This window comes from Molothrus aeneus, chromosome 8 (assembly GCF_037042795.1).
Source record: "Molothrus aeneus isolate 106 chromosome 8, BPBGC_Maene_1.0, whole genome shotgun sequence".
Taxonomy (NCBI): Eukaryota; Metazoa; Chordata; class Aves; order Passeriformes; family Icteridae; genus Molothrus; species Molothrus aeneus.
The window spans coordinates 26,340,151-26,362,045 of record NC_089653.1 but is presented as its reverse complement, the minus strand read 5'-3'; the positions used below and the strand labels follow the sequence as shown (position 1 = coordinate 26,362,045).

The 21,895-nt window shown below is 42.3% G+C and overlaps 1 protein-coding gene across 1 annotated transcript in view; it reads right to left on the bottom strand.

The window, feature by feature from the left end:
• Positions 1–21,895, bottom strand: part of RBM20 (RNA binding motif protein 20) — a 97,862-nt gene that overhangs the window by 19,195 nt on the left and 56,772 nt on the right. The window contains exons 2-5 of the mRNA XM_066554877.1: positions 2,971–4,150; positions 1,288–1,349; positions 1,039–1,130; positions 601–692 (exon numbers count right to left, since the gene is read on the bottom strand). Of these exons, the coding sequence (XP_066410974.1) occupies positions 601–692; positions 1,039–1,130; positions 1,288–1,349; positions 2,971–4,150 (1,426 nt within the window). The remainder of the gene's footprint in view (positions 1–600; positions 693–1,038; positions 1,131–1,287; positions 1,350–2,970; positions 4,151–21,895) is intronic.

Here is a 21,895-nt window from a genome sequence, read left to right as displayed (position 1 = left end):
CCAGTGACAGCAGAGGATGTAAATACTACATTAAAATAAACTAAGGAAAAGCTAATCCAGTATAATGAACTGATCTGGGACCTCCAGGAGAATAATAGTGAAGCTGCAGCCACTGTCTTTGCCACTGTTGCTACCTGGGAGAAGGACCTCAGTGTGAGAGAGGCAGAGAGCAATTGCTACAAATAACCAGAGAGACAGAAGGTTGCTTGATGGGCTCAATATTGAAGGTAACTCAAAATTAATCCAAATCTTCATTCCAAGCTGAAACTGACCTTCCTGGATCAAAAAGTCTCAGGTAATGGGGGAAAAAAGTCAATGGAAAACACAAACCTATTTACCAACCTCCCCAGATATCTGATAAGCAAACAACTGTTAGCACTGGAAAAAACAAAGCAAAACAAAAGCTACAACCAAATTCATATTTGGTCAAAATCAAAAGCATAAAAGAACTGCGGGGAAGTTGAAATAACAGAGTGAATATTCAGACTACTGCCTAAAAGAAAGCCTTCAGGGTTTTAATTCCAAGTAAGCAGAAGTGGCTTCTACAAGAATCTTCTACAAGAAATACAGACATCAATTTGCTTAGGTACTCACTCTTACCCCTGATGGAGGAGAAGAAAATGTAGGACCTGGCTGGCCAAAGGATCTTGCTGGTGTAGCGATAAAAGATGCGCCAACATTTGGTGGATAATCTAAATAATGGATTACACAAATTTCATTAAATCTTGGCTCATATTAATTGCATTAATGTGCTCAGTAAACAATGCCCCATTTACACAGTAAATAATTTCATAGTCTCTACATCAAATTATACACTGTTTTGTTGTAGCATGAAAACAAGTTATTGTTTGAAAGAAAAATAAATTCATATTTCAAAGGGCACAGTATTGGTTTCCACTTTTTTTGTGCACAATTTCTCAAAATTTTTCCTTTGAAACTTTTATCACATTTCATTTTAAAAACACAGTTCTCCTCAGAGACTCATTTCCCTTTCAATTAAAAAAAGTGTTTTAAACTAGTGCACATGCAATCATTCACCTTCGATACTAGATGGATTGAAAACTGCTGCATTATTTGGTGATAAATGCAATGTTCCATCTGCTGAGCTTAACATACACCGGATACCAGTGCTGGAAAAGAAAGAAAAGAACTTTAGGGACATGCATGATATACCAAAAATATTAAAGCTTCATTGTTAGGCAGTAAATTCCCAGTGGAAAACCACTCAAGTAAGGGATACTCTGTTAGCAATTCAGTTTGAAGAATTCACTTTAAAATAATACTTACTTATCTGAAAAAGCCATACATTTTTGAATGTGAAGACTTCCTTTAATGTGCTGATCCCAGTCCTATGTTGAAACAAAGAGACGATGAACACAGGAAAAATCCTGAGACAAATTTACAAAAGATTATTCTTCCATTCAGTTTACCTTGTTCTAAAAGCAATACTGAGATGCTGAAGATCAAACCAGGTGATGTCAGAGCCAAGCACACCTTCAACCAATGCATTATTTGAATGTTAAATTATCCATTATTTTACAAAAGGAAACCTTCTCTGTATTAGATTTTAAATTCAGTGTATTTCTAGTAATGAAGTTATTTCAGTCTTGCTGAAGACCTCATCCTGCAAAGTGCTAAGCACCTTCAATTCCTGCAATGTCCGTAAAGAACTTGTTCAGTATTCAAGGCAGCCAGGACAGTGCTTATTATTTCACTAGATCAGCAACATTTGTCAAAGTACACTTAGCTTTTTACATTTGTATGATTCAATTGAGGCAGGGCATTAAACACCAACTAACAGATCTCCTGAAACTCACTGCAATGGCATTCTTCCTGCACTTTTTAAGTGTTTAATGAAAAAAAGAAATGCCCAGCATGCCCTAGACAGGGTCTGCTTCAGCCCAGCCCCACAAGCTGCAGTAACCAAAGCAAAACCTTTTGCAAGCAGTTGCTAAAAGAGGGAAAGGTAAACATGAAAGCAAATATATTCAAATATCCCAAATCCCCAGGGTGTGTAGGGATCAGGTACTATTTAATCTGCTGGTCATTTTCTTTCTTACATATATGCTGTTGCAATTTTATTGTCAGGCCACCATCAGCATGAAAATACATGCCTTTGTGGTTAGGTGCTGGTCCTGTGATGTGACAGAAAAGGGCATAAGGATTTGTAGAGCAGGGCTCACCAGGAGGCCAGAACAACCATGGATGGCTGTGGGGCTCAGAGGGCCACTAAAGTGGCCTTCTCCAGACCTGACCTAAATAATGTGACCTACAACACACTGCCTGGGAATCTGGGAAGCTGTTTCTTGAGGGTGAGATTGAATTTGGAGCTCCCTTGGCAGTATGAACAGAAAAGTGAGAGAGAGCACAGTCTGTTCCACATGTGCTGAGCAGCTTCTTGCTTTCAGGTCAAAGTCCCTGGGGACCTTGAGACCTAAATTTTCTTGTGAGACACAAGGAAGAAAAATTTCCTACAGAGGAATAGTTAAAATAACTTTATCCAAAAATTGTGCTGGTTTGTTTAAGCAACCTGCTTCCATGAGGCTGTGTTAGGGGGAAGCCTTTGGGATCAGAAAAAGAGAAGCAGATGAAACTACAGACGTGGGGTTGCAACACTGGCTTGAGTATCGGGGGATCAGCTTCAAGCTCCTCCCTGCCTCACTCGGGGCCCAGGAGATGAGCAAGAACCTCAGCTCAGACCTCACGTTTCTCACATCAGTGCTGTAATCTCACCATCTTTCACAGCAGCATGTGGAACAAAACTGGATCTCGAAGCCCCAGTAACTGCCATTAAACAGATGTACCATGCCCTCAGCAAAACTAAGGCCTTTTGTTTCTGCATCTCTCAGGGCACCTCTGTGGTGATGGACACTGGCACTGAGGGGTGGCAGGAGCTGGTGGCCAGATCAGTCACCTGATAGCCGGTCCAAGGGTCTGACTCTTGCCCAGGGACGCCCTCAAACCACTCACCTTCACATCGAAGATCTTCTTGTCGCACAGGGCGCAGATGTGGGGAAAGTGGAGAGGGGTCACGCCGCGGAGGTCGCCAAGCTGGTGCGGCGGCAGGGAGCGGGTGGGCAGATCGGGCGTGCCGCCACTGCGCTCCTCCTTCTGCCTCATGCGAGGGCTGCCGAAGCTCTGCGCGCTGTGGTTGAGGCGGCCGAAGGCGGGGGGGGCGGCCGTGCTGAACTTTGTGTCAGGTGTCGGCTCTTCGGGGTTGTACAGCTCGTTTCTTATTTCATACTGCTGCTGACTCGCTGACGGCCACAGGCTGTCGCCGGGCATGAGGTCAGCCTTGTTTTGGCTGGGGAAATTAGGGATATTTTCCCACTGGTTGCTTGTACTGCTGCCATGCAAGACAGGGCCGGGATCTCCTTTCGGATGGGAGCCCGCGTGTGGGTTGCTGGGGAAGGCCCGTGCTGCACCGTGCTGTGCTGCTGCCCCGTAGGACTCCTTGGGAAACGTCGCTCCTGCCTCGTGCTGCAGCTGGCCAGGAGCCCCAAAGTGACTCTCGTAGCGCGGCCCTGCTGCTGGGGTGGCAGTGTGGGTGCCACCAGCAAGGAAGCCATGCTGGCTGGACTGTTCCCCCTCCGAGGCGAATGCCTGAGAGGTGGCAGTGACGGTGTTTTGCTTGTTGTACTCGTAAAAGCCCCCTGCAGCAGTAGATGTGGAAGCACCTGCTTTGTTGAGACCCACCACCACGGGTTGCTGGCCGGAGGTTGGAGCCATGACAGTTCCAAAGGGATTCATGACAATTGCGTTGGGCGCCTGGGCCTGGACGGCTCCCAGACCTCCCCCTGGGGTAGTTAAGGCCGGGCTCTGGGCAGGAAAGGCAATGCCACCAGAGGGGAACCTCGTTCCAGAGATGCCGGGCCCCTGGGGCGGGCCTGCGCTGTGGCCCTGCGGGGCACTCATCACCGTGGGGTGCCTCAGCTGGTTGAAGAGTGGCTGTGACATGGCCACTTTGGAGAGCACCTGGTTGAGGACAGTGGCAGCGGCCGGGTTGTTGGTGACAGCAGTCTGAGCCAACTTCAGCCTGTGGAGCGTGAGCTGTGCCTGGAGCTGCGCCAGCTGCAGGCTCGCTGGCGAGGGGAGCAGGGGGCTCGGGGCGCCAACAGAGAATGGACTCTTCTCCAGGAGCTTGGCAGCACTGCAAAGGATCAGCATCTGGGTTAGCCTACACCCACCTCCTGTGAAATCCCAGCATGGAATACACAGCTGCTGCCAGAGGTTTCGTGTATCCAAACTCAGGGAAAGCAAAGGCCATACAGGTCCTCCCACACCATCCCCAAATCAGCAATTTTCCCCCTTTTTTGCACTTCATGCTACCTCCAGCCCCCCTGCTGAGACATGACTGATCCTGACTGATTTTGTGATACTGTCATTATTCCCTTTCCCTACAAAGCAGGCAGATGTGAAGAAGAGGACATCAAATAGGATTTTAAAGCCAGCCCCAGAGGTATTTCCCACCTAGTACATCTGGCTGCATAAAGCAAGAGAAAATATTCCACGTGCATTTATTTTGTTTACAGTCCTTTTGTTATTAATCTGCACAGCAGCTTGTTCTGTAACAAACCCTATAGTTTTGCAAATGCAAATATAGAGGAGGAAAAAAACTGAATGAGAAGCAACTACAAACAAGCTGTCCTCAAGAGTTTTCCCTGTTCAGCTAGAATCTAAGACAAAATTTCTGCAGTGCCAGCTGGTGAAAATCAAGGTCTTTATACTTCCTAGAAATAAGAGGTACACTGAGCGTTGTCCTTCAAGTCTCATACATGGGGTGAATAAATGACTGAATTGCCTGCTTGAACTCCAGAGCTGCGAAAACAGAAGATGAATTTTTCAGGCATATGGTGGTTCCTTGCTTTGGGAAACACCTTTGAGACATCTCACCAGTTCACAGCACCACCACCAAACTATCATTTTCATGCTCCTACTGGAAAAATGTTATCCTTCACTTTCCACCACCTCTGCTTGCAGACAGCACAGCTACTCATTGCATTACAAATGGCTGTTCATTCTGACAGTGAGAGCAGAGAACACTCATACACAGGGATGTGGTCCAAAGCTCAATTAATTTATATTGTAAAAATGTATTGAGTTTCAATTGAGGCCTTTCAAAGTAGCAGGAACCATGCATCAACCACCACGCAACCCTCACTGTTAATAATTGGCCAATTTGCTAAACTGCATGGATGAAGCTGTAGTTAATGATAAATGTCTTGTCAGCATGCTACATTTGAAAACCACAAATTAGAAAAACATCTGCTTAAATCCAAAGTATGACTAAGAGAAAATGAATGGGTTTCATATTTAACATTTAACTTCCACTAGCAACTGCAAGGCACATCTGTCTCCCAAAACACAAACCACTGTTTGGATAAATGCATCACTATGTAATGACACGACTCCCTGCCAGCACAGGCTGACACCAGTGCTCAGCTTCAGAGCTGAGGTGCCTTTTGTTTCCCCATGTGGTTTCCATCACTTACTCTCTGACTTGCACTTACAACCCAGTTTGCTGTAAATTTGATTATGGATGAGAGTCAGTGTGCAAGTACAGCCGAAACAACATGGAGAGCCTCACAAACCCCAGCCCAGGAGATCCTGAGGATGCACAAAGCTGCTGAGGAGTGCATGTGGTGAGACGGGCTCAACGAGCAGGGGATGCCACAATGGCACACTCACTGCCATTGCCACCGGGGGCCATGGATGGCCCTGTGCCTAGGCTGTATTGTGCTACCAGCATCTGGAGTGTCCTAACTCATGGTGTGTTTTCTGGCATTTACCACAGGCCTGACAACAGTTTTATTTTATAGCTAGTTATACCCTTTGTTCTTTAAGTAGCTGCAAAACTCTTTAAAAAACTTTTACAAAGCATGCAAATAAGATCTGCCCAGTTGTCTCAAAGAGAAAAGTCAGCAGCATATAATGTTTTCAGTGCAGGAGCTACAGATGACTCCTGTTCCCAGCAATCTAATTCCACAGTGCTGCAAGCCTACGCAGCAGTATGCCTATCCCAACAGCTGCAGCCACTTCCCAGCTCTGGTGGTTACCTGCTGGACACAGGCACAGGCACAGGCTCCCTCGCCAGAGAAACCACCTCACTTGACACTGCCACAAGCCCTGAAGCTGCCTCACCCTCCTCATGTCTTGCCCAAGTTTGGAACATTGTTTCCAAGAACCTGCACCCCCAGCTGGGCAATGCTTTGGGTGCTGCCTCTCCCCAGCTCCGTGCTTGCTCCTGGGATCTGCTGCTGGGTGTGGGGAAGGCAAGGCCAGGAGCGCCCTGCACAGCTGCACTGGAAACGCTCTGGCCACTTCAGACCAAAAGCCTTTGGGCCCTGCTGTGGAGCAGGGCAGCACCCGCCCCCTGTGCCTGCTGGCCTCATCCCTGGATTGCAAGCCAACAGTCCAAACCAAGGAAAGACTGGGGCTGCAGAAAACCTCACCAAAAATGAACCCATTGTATGGTATGTTGAATACCATATGGTCTTCATACCATATGGCATTCAACCATTCAGTTGTATGAAGAAGCCACAGCCTCCAATCCACTTAAGAGAGACACAGAATAAGAGGGAACAGTTGCTCCCACGCACCAATAGGTTCGGGAATGGCCAAACCTTCAAAATCCATGTCTATTATGAATTTCCAGATTTCAGGGTGTTTCGGGTCGCAAAATTTATCCTCTCACAGCAGAAAAAGAATATTTTATCATCTAACCAAGGCAAAGAAGGAAGTGCTTGTTCTTGGGTCAGTGGGAAAGCAGATATGCAGAGAGAGGGTTGGAGAAGACCCGTACATAAAGCATCTTTTAAAGAGATACTCAGATTTGAGGATTTCTGTTCTGTTGTGAAATACACAACACAAGAGATACACCGGGCCAGCGTGCACAGCTTTGAAAGTTTCTTTCTTTCTATTCTACTATCACAATGTTTATGTATTGGATAACATAATTTTGTAAATAATCTTGCTACAGACTTACTAACCTGCTGGAAAGTGCAAACACAAGGTGAGGATAGCACTCAGCTAAGGTAGTTTGTGGGCGTCATTCCCCATTTGGACATACCTCCCACCCCCAGCTCATCCTCAGGTTACTGAAAGGCAGCCCCCACCTGCTCGTGGGGGGTCTCTGCCACAAGATGATTGAAAGCAGCTGAATGAAGCTCTCATTCTGCATCAAGCACTCGGGGAATTGGCCTGCGTCAGACACAGTTAGCTCTATCCCGCGCAAAACATTCTCGATTATAAGGTCAGCAATGTAAAAAGTAAACAGAACTTGTTCTCTGCAATTATTTATTTAACACCCGCTGTACAGCTGGCCTACACCAGCACCACTAGGAAGGCCAGAAATGGTCTTTCTTTGCTGAAATAATGGCAGGCAGGAGTGCTGCCACACAGTTTTGACAAAGAAATCCATAGCCCAGACAAGTTTTCACGCAGTTCTGAGAGACGGGAGTTGAAATTGTACATTGATATCGCAGCACTCACAATGGGATTAGCAAACACTGGCAAGGTCATATCACCATAAATCAATTCAGCCCACCTGCTATCCCTGTAATCTTTATTATGCTTTCAGTATCCAGGAACAGTGTCAGAGGTAAGGTATCTATATGGCTGGATTATTTGAGCAATCCTGTCTACAAGAGTGATGAAAAGGTTGACCACAAAACATGTCTATTAGAACGGACCAACAACCTGGAGCTTGATTTTCAACTGACAAAACTAAGGGTTTCAAAATGCTGCCTAGCACCTTTCAAAATTAGGAAAGAAATAAAAAATCTGGACTAATAAATTAATCATCTGAGTTGCAACTACTTATATATTCACAAATATTTGAAATGCTGCATAAGGTGTGTATTTGAATACTTTAAAAAAAACCCTAAGTCATAGCACTGCAGAATTTTTCTTGTGTCTTCCATGAATCTTGCATATATTCTAAGATTTTTGCATTCCCTCCCCAAGACACATCTTTACATGTAATTACACCTACCTGTCAAAATATTCGCATGAGAAATTTTTAACAATTTTTGTTCCAGAGTGTGCCCTTTTTTTTTCCAAGCAGTCGGTATTACTATGTTAAAATTTCAGAATTAAAATGACAAGGACATTAACATACCCAAGTATCCTAAATGTATCATCACTCTGCACTAGTACAGTATTAGATTTAAATGTGTGCAGTAGCATGCTGATTTTTCTAAAGCTTCTTCTGAATCAGTTAGCAAACTTTAAATTAATGATTCAGGATTCCTGAATACATCACACAGAATCATCTCTTAATTATGCAAGCACAAAATCATTCTGTTATGCAGAAAGGTGAACATATCTCTACCCTGTAATGTATCACTTATGAGAAAAATATCGGGCTGCCTTCTCTAAACTCATCCAAAACAATTGCCACTGTACTAAAAAAGCAAATATGCCTCAAAAATATACAAATCCACTGCTTGACAATGAAGTTGGGAAGATATTAGGTCTAGATGTAGTTTTCAAATTAAAACAGGACAGAATCCAGCCTCTTGAACACAAGAGAACTACAACATCATATTTCAAACACTGTTAGGAGTAAAGACAAAGTTCAGCAAATTCCACAACATATATTAATTATAATAAAATTATTATAATTACATTCAGTATAATGCTGTTTTGCTGATCTTACTAATAATACAGGGTCTATATTCACTTTTGCTTGTTGAATAAATCCAGCACTTATACCAACAGAGACTGGAGCACTGGTTAAAAAATGAACTCTGGAAATTTCTCCTATATCCTTAGATTGTTTCTGGCTGATATTAAATAACTGCTCATTTTCCCTTTAGCTCCACAAGAAGTTGCTTTGTTGGGGTTTTTTGTTTAAGTAAAATGAATTTTTTGGTCATAAAAGCTTAGAAAGACTGCTGAAAGGAGAAAACCCTTCACCTTCATAATTTAAGCTCTGAAATCATCCACCACCAAACTTTTTTTTTCCTGAGTTCTGGTTAGAAATGATAAAAAAAAGAGATCATGTTTCCCAGTAAGTTCAGCTAATGATGGGGAGCACTAAAAACCTTAAGCTACTTTAATACGTGTATAAGCTGCAAGTAAAACCTTTCTTATCCCAAATAATGATTTTTAAAGCCTTCCATTACACTACTGAGAGAGGAAAATAAAACATCAGCCAATGTATACATGTGCTTTGCCAAGTGAGTTTTGCATGTTTGGCAATGCTAAACTCTACTAACCGGACAATTATCTAACCTAACAATTATCTAGAGGATGAAATGTAAAATGTTATCACAGAGCTGCTAACCCTGATGTTTACAAAGCTAATGGGAGTTAAGTGCTTGCCTCCTACCAAGAGTCCTTCTGCTTGTGTTTTGGCTTGAAACTTTCAAGCCAAAAGGTTCTCTTGCCAGGCAATTTTCACTAAGAAAGAAACAAGATAAAGGGGCAAAACACAGTAGCTTTGTCTTGGAGAACAGTTCTTTGTTTTGATCACAGAAATAAAATTGGAAGTGATCTTAGAAGGATGGTTAGACCAGTTCCTGAAGCAGGATCAAGCTGAACTCAACCACTTGGGACATATTTGTTTAATCTGCTCTTAGGAAGCTTCTTTGGTGGATATTCCATGACCTCCAGGGATAATTAATTGCTCAAATCCCCTTAATTTTATAAAACTCATTAGAAGCCTATGGTGGCTGTCTGCTGACACCCTAAGCCCATCATCCCATGCTCACAGACAAGGGCTTCTCTTACCTGTAGCTGCTGATATCTTATCTTCTCTGCAATCATCCCAGTTCCCTTCTCTACACATTTTGTGTGCTTTGCACTTGTTTGCAAACCCCAGGCTGATTGCTTTTCTTTATATATATATATATATATATACATATATATATATATGTATATATATATAACAGCACAGCCCTGTGGTTCCCTGTTACACCCAACCCCTTTCCTGAAGGAATATTGCCCAAATATGCTGGTTGGAAGGAATCTTGGGAGCTCAGCTGGTGTGACTTCCCACACAATAAGGACTAGCTCAGTCCTTGCTTTTTTTTGACTGTCCAAAAGATTAATTGTATCACAATTTCATTTTATCCTCATCAATATTGCATCCACATTAAGTCAGATCTCGTTTGTCAGGATTACTCTGAATTCCCATGGTGCCTCCAAAGCACTTGTAAACTCTCTCCTCTCAGCACCAATTTAATGGATACTTTGCTCACCCAAGTTATCAATGAAGGCATGAAGTAAACTAAGGATGTTCCAAATAAGGAAATTGTGGCGCGCTTTCCATTTGCTCTCCAAACACCAGTAATTCAAGGACATGTTATCCACCTTGAAGCTCTGCTTTGCATGCTTAGGAGACCATGTTTTTTCCTCCCTGACAGTAATTTCTGCTAAAAAACTCCATATTTGCATTTGCAAGAATAAAAGGGTGGATCACCTCTGGTGAGACTGATTTCTCATTAACAACTCTTGCTCTATATTTCTGAGGAAGTTATCTCGGATTGTTGTTTAAAATCAACTACTTGTTCTGGCTTCTTTGCAACAACATTTGCTTCTGTTTCATTCTAGCTGCTTTCAGTTGCTGAATCCAGGACCATAGAAAACAGTTGGCACTTACAACACAAGAATAATACCAGGTACCACCAAGGTTTATGCTGGCCATCACATTTCCTGTATATGTTACTCAGTACTTGTTTTATCCTGAAAATATGCTTCTTATATTGTGTGAAACTCCAGATTGCATACTGGGCTTATTTCTGCTTTCCCCCATGCAATGCATCTCTCCATAAATAGTTAGGTAAAGTTCAGCTCTTTTCAAGTAAGGAACGTAGTCTAGCAAATGTATTACATAAACTCAAGACTCTAAGTCATTATTTCCAAAAGGTGGGAAAGTTCTCATATTGTTTCATGATATTTAAATTTTGTTTGATTTTGATGATGTCCCACAGTATGTCAAAGATGTCTCTGAGCATTAGTGTGCACATAGGAACATTGGTTTATATTTTGAATTTCAGTAGGCAGCCATACTAATTTCTTTAGCTGTACTGCAAGCATCTAGCTGGAACTGCTTCCCAAGGAAATGCAATCCTTTATTTACTGAAAGTAAAGAAAAATATTTTTCAAAATTTATTTTAAATTTATGCTAAGACCTGTCAGAAATAGCTATAGCACCAGATCAGTGCCCTGAGTAACATGTTGCAAAGTTCTAAACTAGCAGAGAAATTGTGTCATAGTTTTGTGGAGCTTTCAGGGCTTGCTATGACAGTCTGGCAGTGTCATGCTGCCCATGCCTGTCTCCCCAGCACTCTTCCTGCAACAACTCTTATCAGCTAGGCTTCAAATACCCTTTACTGGCCAAAGTCCTGGTTGGTTGGATGATCCCTGCAAACCAGCATCCCAGCAGGGGTCCTGTAAGGAGGGGTGTTGAGGGACCCCAATAACTCAGGACCCCAACAGCCACAGGCTCTGCGCAGGTGGTGGTGTCGGGGTGCTGAGTGCTCAAGCCCCTCCTGCTCCTGCCCCAAGCTGCCAACAGAACAGCACTGGGAACTTGCCTGGGACCAAGGAACACAGAAGGTCTTTTGGGGGATGAAAAGCAGGAGAAAAGGTGGTATGGACCATAATACAAATCCACAGGATGGGCAAAAAGGCAGGGACAAGGATTAGCATTGGTGAGCATTGGCAGAGCCAGGTAACTCTGTGGGAACAGGGCAGGGGCTCCAGCAGATGCACCCCTGCCCCGGAGCGCTGCCGCTCTGCCACACGGCTCCGTGCGCCCGGCACTGCTCCCGGCCTCCCCTCGCAAAGAACACAATTCTGGGGGAAAGGATCTGGAAAGCTTATTTTAATGTAATAAAGAAAAGAAAATGCAGACTTTAAAAAAGAAAAAAACACAATTCAGAAATCCTTTAAAGGTTTTTACATGAATGCATAGACAAATGCCCAACCGAAAAATAATCCTTGACATATAGTATTTACTACAAGAGATATTACAGTAATATCTCACCACACCTCCTGCTAATGTGTTCTCTGCATGACAATGTTAACCACTACAATAATAATAAGTTTGAATGTATCAATATCTTGCAGTGCCTGGAGGCACAGCTGTTTTCATTTGTGTGTTGAAAGTAGGAGCCATAATGTGGTAGGCGGATAATTCTTCATTTGAATAAGCCATTTCTATTTCACAGTAACATAAGACAACATAAAAGCCCTTTTACCAAGGTAATATCTTCAGTTTGTAGACAGGAAAATGACATAAAACTGTGGAAAGCATAGAGTACAAAGAAGAATTTTTATTTCTAAAGTAGCTTCATTTGTGTTCAAAGAAAGGATTGCCATTTGTGGGGGGGGAAAAAAATTAAACTCTCATTTTTAAATATTAGTGCCAATGATACGTTTGAAAAATTTAATGAAAAAGCATATTAGTAAACTAAGTCTCTGGCAGAACACTACTGACACAAGCTACAGAAATCACATGCAAACCTGAGCTCTCCTGTTTGTATGCTAGGTCAGCTGAAAAGTGACAGCTTGTGACCACAAGTCACCCAGGAGCATCACAATCATTTCAGAATTAATCTAGTATCACCATCTCCCCTAAAAGCTGTTTACATGCTAGATGCTACTAAACAACATAGCACATGAGTGCAGGAGCAGAAACGCTGGAATAGCTACTATCTGAAGTGGCCGACATGATTTACTTTTTCTTTACTGCTAATGTTGAAATGTTGGCAATTTAAAGTAATAAATTCTTTTAAAAACCCAACCAAAGCCCCTGAAGCTTCAACTATTTTTCAATCAGATTTCTGATTAGAAAACCTGAACCTCTGTGGATTTCCTAAGATGTTTATATTACATGACTATATACTTCGGCCTATTTTTCGGTTTTCCCTTTATGCATATTTTAACACAACATAAGTGTTATAAATTCCTATTGTTTAGGTACTATCACATGCTACTGGTGTACATAAATTATACATGAACCTTGTGAAGCCCCAATCTAATTCAGCTGTTACTGAAGCATGTTGTAAAGCCTTCCTGATTTCACTGTAACAAGAGCAATGCTTCTGTGTCCCTTTTTGGTTATATTTAATTTAAGCATAAAACATCAAATAAGTTTGCTCTCCTTCCATGATCTCTTTGAAATCAGCCTTTAATACTAGGCCATATTATTCATACAGTTAAACAGAAGTAATACGCAGAGTATTTTAGCCTAGAAGCTTTCATTATCTGTTTTGCAATGAATGTTGCTTACTGTTTTCTTTAATGAATTCCAATTTCTATGCTAAAGAAATTCAATGTGAATCTTAAAAGATATATAAGAGGTTTTCTTTAGTTTTCTTATGTTAGAGGGCAACAGTTGTATGAATCAGACCTGAGCATGTTCCTTCTGGCAGAAAACAGCCTGTGCCAGAACTGTTGCAACTCTTTGGCTTTGAGAAGTTTAATTTATTGTCTTAAATAATAAACTGCCATTCAATCAACCTTGTGAAACAAAACATAAAACATGACTGTGCTTAAATCTTGAACAGGAACCAAAAGAGTTTTCCACGAAGGAAACAAAATTGGAAGAGGCATTTTGTATTAAATAACATCGATTATTTTGTTCTCTCTTTCTGTCTGCCTTCAGTATTAATTAGGAGTAACTGACAGTTAATATGCTCCAAGCTCTGCATGGTAAAATTGATTAGTATACTAAGACAGAAAATAAGAATCAGTTTTTGATGAAAAATATCAGGTTTCAGAGCACTGCATGTGGCAGCTGTAGGAAGGAAAAAGTGTGAAGATATTAACCTATCCCCAACACTGAGCTGGGCATTTGCCCACTCCTGCTGACAGAACTGTCAATGGAGTCGGCCGGCCACTACTTTTAGGTTAAGCACTGCCTTATTTCCTCTCAATTTTTGCTTGATGGTCTGTCCATTTTTACTATAAGCACATGCTCTGCTGAGTAGTGATTGTCTAAATGTCTATGGAGCTTACATGACTGAAGAAAAATAAGTTTTTACTTATCCCACTGGCCTGCACAGCAGATGTTACACCTTGTGTTATTGATGTATCTTTTAACTGCAAAACACCCTAGGACCCAGATTCAATTTTGTGTGGAACGACATCCAAGAAAGTTATTACTACTATTGCCTTTTTTTAAAAAATACTATTTTATTTAATACTACCATATTTCTTTACCAGCCTTTACTTCTGAAAATAAAAAACACTCTTGAAGTATAAAGTATCAGTTATTAGAAAAACCCCAAACGATAAAATGACAAAACAAACAAAAAATAATAATGCTTTGATTCCTCTTTTTTTCTTTTTTTATTCCAAAGAACTCTATTCATAGCCTAATGAAAGCATTTCCAAATTCAAACATCTTCAAAAAATTTTGGTATTTTGAGTTCTTCCACGATTTGCAAATAACTCTTTGCCCACTGCTTGTAAACAGCACTAATATAATTCTGCTTTGTGCCTACTAACACAGACTATGAGGCTTATTACCGGGTGGTTAACCATGGCAAATCAATAGGATACAATTGGGTGTGGAATGTCTTTTAAAGTCTAAAAGCCCTTTATTACGAAAAAGCTAAGCACAATAAGAAGCTACTGCCCAAAGCAGACCGTATCTTTAATCTGAAATCTCAGTTAGCTATTGCTGCCAGAGCTGCACTTCCCTGTCTTTTCCCCTTGTTACGGAAAGAGCTGAACTTCAAAATTAAATTTTAAAGACCGCTAAGATACTCCACTTGGCATATGAGTGTCCCTCCTTGCTGAGAGGACAGGGACACAGGCATTTCAGCACGGCGGTGGGTGGACATGGGTGACACGACATGATCTTACCTTCTTGCAACATGAAGGGCTGCCGGGAGCAGCGAGCTGGTGCGGAGGGAGCGCGGCCAGGAGCCGATGTCAGCGTTGCGCACATGCCTCCCAGTAACATCCCACTGACATTCTACCTGCTCTCTGCACCCCGATTATTTATAAGCTTCCTTCCAGAAAGTCACAACTTTAGGAACAAAAAACCCACCCCAAATGGAGGACTGGAAGGCAGATCACGTGGCCACCAGGAGCCGGTCCTGTTGCATTACACGCAGCAAGTGTGGATGGCAAACAATATCGGTTGATGTTTATGCCATATGTTCTCGATCTCTTCAAGTATCAGCACCAAAATCCTGCTTCTGTACAGTGTAATACCATGGGATCCTACTGGGAAAAGGGTCACAGTCTAATTAGGCAAACTGCGGAAAAAACACGGCTCACTAATGAAGACTGAGGGAGACTGAATTTTACAAAGCAAGCCCTTGCTCTGAAAGACAACAAGTATTACCCAGCTGAAGTTTTAACAGTTTCTAAAAACACACACTCAAATACATCACATTTTATCCCCGGAGCAATTTGTCCATGTTCAGGCTGGCTGCTTCCTAAGGACAGTTGAGGTTTTGAGGAAAGACACTGCTGATATTTGTTAGCTCGAGCAGTATTATCGCTCGAATCAGCTCTCCGCCCGCTCAGAAACATTCAGGGAAAGGCAAAGTCATCATCCAGCACTAATCCACTGCCCCAAAAGTGTACGAAAGCTGACCTGTGCCACAGGTTCTGCTGGGACCCCAAAGCAAGAGCAAGAGGTAGAGCAGAGCCCGCACACCCGCACGCTGCCTTTGGCAAGTTATCTCAGCAGGTTCTTCTTATTGCTGATCTACCTTTTCCTTGAAAACCAAAGTTTTCCAAGAACAAATTTTGCACTTCCATAAACCCAAATATATTACACCTTACATCTGGGTGGCAAAATCAATGATCTTTCCCATATTTCACACTATTAAAAAATTAACATAGACAGAAAACCTATTTTGCTGTCTCTGCTTCTAATGTGATATGGTATATATGTCAATTAAGAAATACATTCTATTATTAATAAATAAATGAGCTGTTCTCTCATATCCAAAGATCAAAATAAGGCAAATATTCCTATTTTGCCACAGGGACATGAGCCTCTTCAGCCCATCAGACAATGTTTCTTACAGCAAGAGCTTGTTAACTTCCTTTTTCCAGCATTAGTCTGGAAACCTTTCGCAATAGCACTGGCACTCTGTATGTGACATGATCCTTCTATGGACGATGCCATTTCCAAAATTACCTTGCAGTAAGGCAAACCACAAACTAAATCAGCCTGCAAGCGCACACCTCTTACCTTAAAAAAAAATATTGTAATCCTGCAATACTTCACACTTACTCAAAGTAGAGACTGGAGGGTTCTCCATCCATATTTTCTAATTTTTTCTTGCCTTATTTCTTCCTTCCTGCACCACGTCAGAGAGCTCTCCCCGCCCCTCAAAAGGAGAAAACTATTGTTCAAGTTTTTGGCTTTTCTCCAAATATAAAACCCCTAATGCTTAAGAGATGGCAAAGACCATGACTGAAAGGGGAAAGGCACCTAACAGGTGGTCCAAAGGGGTTCCTTCACACATACAACTCCCATCAGGAAACAGCGTAAAATTCAGGGGAAGGAGAAGGAATTAGTAAAAGCTACAGGGCTTTTCTACAGCCTGTCACTTCTCCCCCCAGCACAGGCGCCCTCATGCTCTGCTCTGCATCTGCATTACATTAAACGGGGTGAAGAAACACAAACCAACTTTCACTCGAATGTGAACTCTCCGCTTCGTGTCACCCTCAGGACAATCATGTGAAGCACATATGGCGAGCTCAGCCTGGGAACTGCACAGGACCTTTCCGGCCAGGAGCAGAGCTAATCCTCGCCGCTGCCCGCACAAGGCTCATGTGACTGAGCGCTGCAGGTTCTCCCTGCCCGCAGCTGCTGGCCCAGCCAACTGCGCCCTGTCAGCAGGCAGACTGGCATTCTTTCCACCGAGGCACGGCAGGCCAACGGTGAACGAAAGCGAGGAGAGTAACACAGGCAGTTTGATTGCAGAAAACACTGCCTAACACACAGGCTGCATGGCTGCTGATCTCTCCAAAGAGGGAAAAAATTCACTTTCTCAGTTATAGGGTTTTCCCCAACCTGCATTTTCATCTGTCATCAGATACTTGAGTTTCCCTTCACACCCAGGGAAAGAACGTGCCCCAAAACCATGGTGTTCCTGGCAGTCTGGCAAGTCTCATCCCTGTAGCATGTCCTCACTTCATCTATCTGCTAAGTTAGGAGGAAAGAAGAAAGAGAAAGAAACCAGCAGCTACTCCTTTCCCTACTTGCTTACAAGGAAAGACATGCCATTCAGAATAAATCAGTTAACAGTCAGGTCTATCTGCCTTTTTTAGGGTTTTTTGCAAACTTAAAAGTGATCGAAGGGATCAAAAACTCCATTAATTTTGAAAGTGGATGCACTTTGGAGAGAGACTGTGAAGTCTCTCAGCTGGTTCAATTTCAGCTGGGAGCATCTTCATTGTTTTCAGATGGTCCCAATACCCACCTTTTTGGCACATGCAAGGCCTCCTAACTGCCTGATGCCCTCTGCTAAAGTAATATGATGCTCTCTGGGGCTGGTGATATGAGAAAGGCTCACTGGCAGTCTTTAAATATTAGTGGGAGTAAGGAAAAAAAGCATTCAGACCACTTGGATTAAAAAATGAAAAAACACAGATGAAGTAATGCAGCTGAGAACAGATTTTAGCTGAGCAGTTGGCATACAAGGAGAGATATCAAGTCAAAGGCAAGAATATATTTGATGAGGAGCTGTAAGTCCTGTGATGCAGCTTTTCAAGAAATTTGCTCTCTAACACTCTAATTTGGGATTGTTTAGACTTGACTTTGTAATTTAGCAGTCAATCTTTTTATATAAATCACCTAAGCATAATTTTTGGGTTCTGAAGTCTCTTCACTTGTTTAAAAAATCTCTTTTTATTGCAGGAAGCATCAAAAAATTTTAGATTTTGCCCCTGTCTCCAGAATTTCTGGATCACAGTATTACTGTTACAAAACCCATCAGTACGTCATTTTGAAAACATTCTGAGAAGTCAGATGCATCAACGCAAGCCAAGCAGAAATGTGACGGATCAATTTGAATATTTAAACAGCAGAATTTAGAAAAAGAATTGGACCGAGATCTCCAGATGTGGGAGCATCCCCACTCAAAGAAGACTACTGAATAAAGAACACATCCTGATATTTGGATGGAATATGAGCCTAAAAATCTCTTGGCATAAACTACCTTCTACAGAGTGGGGTTTGGAAGAAGCTTATCTCCATATTCCACAAAAATGAGCTTTAGAGTCATGCTTCTATAATACCCAAGAAATGAGATGCTGGCAGACAGAATTGTGGTTGGATTTGCTGTAAGAATTCCCATATTTCTAAAACAATCAAATAAGTTGTTTTTTTTAAATGGAGTGTGTTTCATCCATCTTAACCTCTACAATGTAATGCACAGTAAAACAAATTATCTCCTTCACCCAAGAAAAAAATCTTAATAAGCTGTCTTCACAGTGCACACAGAAAATTCTAAAACATGTATTTCTTCTGCTTTTACTCACAGCCAGTCACTCCTCCTGGGCTCCATCCAGCTCCATTTAGCAATATTCAAACAAATTATTTTAAAAAGGGAAGCTACAATTCTTTTTGTAGCCAGCATTACAGCCTAATTAAGCATTACAGCCTGGTCCTAAGACCAGGACAGGAAACCACCTTCCTTACTGGTGGTAAGGAAGTTAACTGGAATCAGACAACTTCATCTACAACTTCTTTATGATAGACAGGAAAACTGAACATATGTCTTGAATGTCTATATCTAAACTAGCAAGTTGAAGACCAGAAATATTCCGCACAACTGCGATTCCAAAATGTTTGGGCATCTGGACATTGACATTTTTGTACAACCACTAGCAAGATCATTCAAACTTCATAAATACTTTTTAACATGACATCAAAAAACTATGACAGACCTTAACATAGTCTTCTAGGTTTGTAAGTGCAACCACTGTTTGATAATAAAACAGGCCCACATCAATATTTCTGATTTTGTTTTTAGATGCTCAAGTGCCTGTAGAGATTGAGGCTTCAAAGATTGGCAGCATCAAATCTATCTGCCAATATATACTACTGAAATCACAGTGCAGTGCTGCTGCCAGAGTCCAGGTGAATCCTGGTATCAGGGGGGATGAGCTGTAAAATGTGGGTTTGGGATGATAAAGGACCCTCTGGGCCACATAGTATGAAATATCTGAGGTCAGACTCAACTATTTAGTGGTTTTTTCTAGCTAGGAAACCTCTACCAAGCTGAGATTTGCTTGTGTGTCCAGCATTCACACTTCTTCTTCACCTGGTTCAAAGACTGTGCTAATCAAATACTCTTAACAAGTATTTTTCCTGCACATAAAATACATTTTAGCAGAGAAGATAGTTATACTTTAAGTGGGACCAATAAATCCCCAGTCATCCATATGTGTAACATAGGCTGAAGCCTTCCCACTGCAGAGAAATGCGGGCCCCCTGCACTACTGCTGGCTGCTTCCATCTAAGGGCAGAGCACAGTCACCTGCTTTAATGATGTTTTTCCTACTTTTCTGGTATTCCTTCTAGGTTTTTGTATTGTAGTCCACAGTGAATGCAGTGGTTCATTATAACACAGGGAAATAACTTGGTGGATGGGACAGCAGGTGAAGATAGTGTTCAGTGCTCAGCACCATTATAAAGAGATCCTGAGCAGTTTCCATAGGTGCATTGGTTTTCAGTTACTTAACTGAATTTCCTAAAATCCTCCTGTACAACAGATCAGTCTCAAAGTCTCTTGTCAGATTTAGTAAGCCTTCAATCAGGTCTTCTAGCTATGATCCAGCCTGTGTTCTCTGTGCTGGTAATACTTTTAGACACTTTCACCCTCTGATTTGTCTACTGAAAGCAAAGCCTTTGTTCATCACTGGAGCTTCAAAGAGAATAATACACACAATAAGCTCAGCTGCCCACTCCAGCATTAACATACAAATAACTTAGAGGGCTATCTAGATGTCATTGATGAAAACTCAGTAACAAATCATTTAGTTGAGTTTTGTCCCATTTGGCCATACATTTGGAAAAAGGCATGGTCAGCTAGGCTTTCACCAATACAGGATGGTGTTTTCTGCAAGACATCTGGTCCTGCTCAGTTATTTTCACCTAATTCAATGCACTGATTTTGTGGAAATTAAAACTATGGCAGAACTGCCATTAATTTGCAGCACAGGAAAGATTCACTAATTTTCTCCTCTAGGAAGGAGTGTGGCTCAGTACATGGAGTAGACAGCTCAGCTCTTCAGCAACTCTGTCAGGAGCATGCAGAGGTACGCAAAAAAGCTCTTTCCCTGTCTTATATGTCGGTCCTGAGGGGTGTGATGGAGACAGCCAGTCCCAAGTGCCATCTGCCATGCTACATGTGAGCATCACACTCTGCTGCCCCTTCACATGCCTGCCTGGATTAGCCAATGTCAACAAGAGAGTTACACCCTTCCCTATATGGGCACATGAGGGGCATCCAGCTCCATGTGCACCACGGGGGAGGGACTGCAGGGAGAGGACAGACAAAACACAGGCTTGAAGCCTTAGGAAGCAATGCCAATCTACTCCTGACTCTTGAAACAGGATCAGAGACCCTGGGAACAGAGCCCTGGAGCAGTCGAACACACTGAGCAGATTTTGTCCCGAATATGAGTCACCTGATGGCAAGGCATAAGACAACCCAGCGTTTTGGTGCTGCCAGCCTTTTTGGTTCCTCGTCTCTCATCCTCTCCAAGTTTTGCACAGCTGGTGTGGTGAGTACAGTGGCCCTTGAGCATCTGAAGTGATGCTCAGGGGGAAAGGCTCAAAGATCTCACCAGTCTGGAGTATCTCCAGGCAGGGTGCATTTATCACCAGTGCCACAAAGGCAGGAGGGAACAAACCCAGATTGTAGTGGGTGCTTCCCTGTCTGCCACATGCTGGGTTTGCTCAGGAGAAGGTTGGTGACCTGGAGCATGAGCAAGGACATGCCAATGGTCCTTCTGGCCTCCTGGTCTCCAAGGAGGGAAAGAGGACAAGCAACACTAGGTCTATAAACAGATCATGGGAAGGATACAGGTGTGAAATTAAGCTGAATGTTGGCTCAAAGATGTCCCAAGGTGGTAAGTCTGGGGGTTGAGCAGAAGATGAAATTATCAGCAAAAACACAAGAAGAGTGGTTGGTTAGAATGTATATTCTTCCATCTTTAGGCACATACTTTAAGGAAAAAAGATACTAAAGCATTTTCACACAAATCAGCTGAATATAAATGCGAAATATTGCATGAAAATGACAGAATAAGCCTGAGAGTTAATATCAATACTAACATCTAGGATGAACCATTTTAATAACATCTCCACTCTGCTACTACCCAGGAAAACGTGCTGATGCAGGCTGGGAAATCTGAGGAGCAGCTCATGTGATGCAGACTCCTGACATTCCCACAGACATGACTAAGCTTAAACAAGTGGCATTATCTGGTGCATTTGAAAGCAAGATGTGAACAACGTGATATGGGGGCTTTTTTTGGTACCTCTCAAAATGATCCTGTTCAGGATCAGGATGGGGTTTGTGAAGTGAAAGATATTATGAACAAGTTAAAATTTGCTTGCAGCTTTCATGGTCTTGCCAGCCTTGAACTTAGGAGAGAGTGCTGAGAGCTAACAGCATGAATGTATAAAACAGTTATTCTGTGAAAATGCCTATAATGGAACTGACACCATCTCCACGACAAAAATAACTACAATTCCTATCACAGAAAACACAGGCTTAGCTAGAAATAGAGCCTAAAAGCAGGCACTCTACTCAGTTTTGCAAGTTTTACATCATCACAAATACATTGGTATTTTAAGTCTGCTGCCTCCAAATGTAGAATTAAATAGTAAGTCACCACAAATGCTATTTTCCAGTCACGAAGCTGAACACACAAGTGAGCTTTGTATTAACCAAAA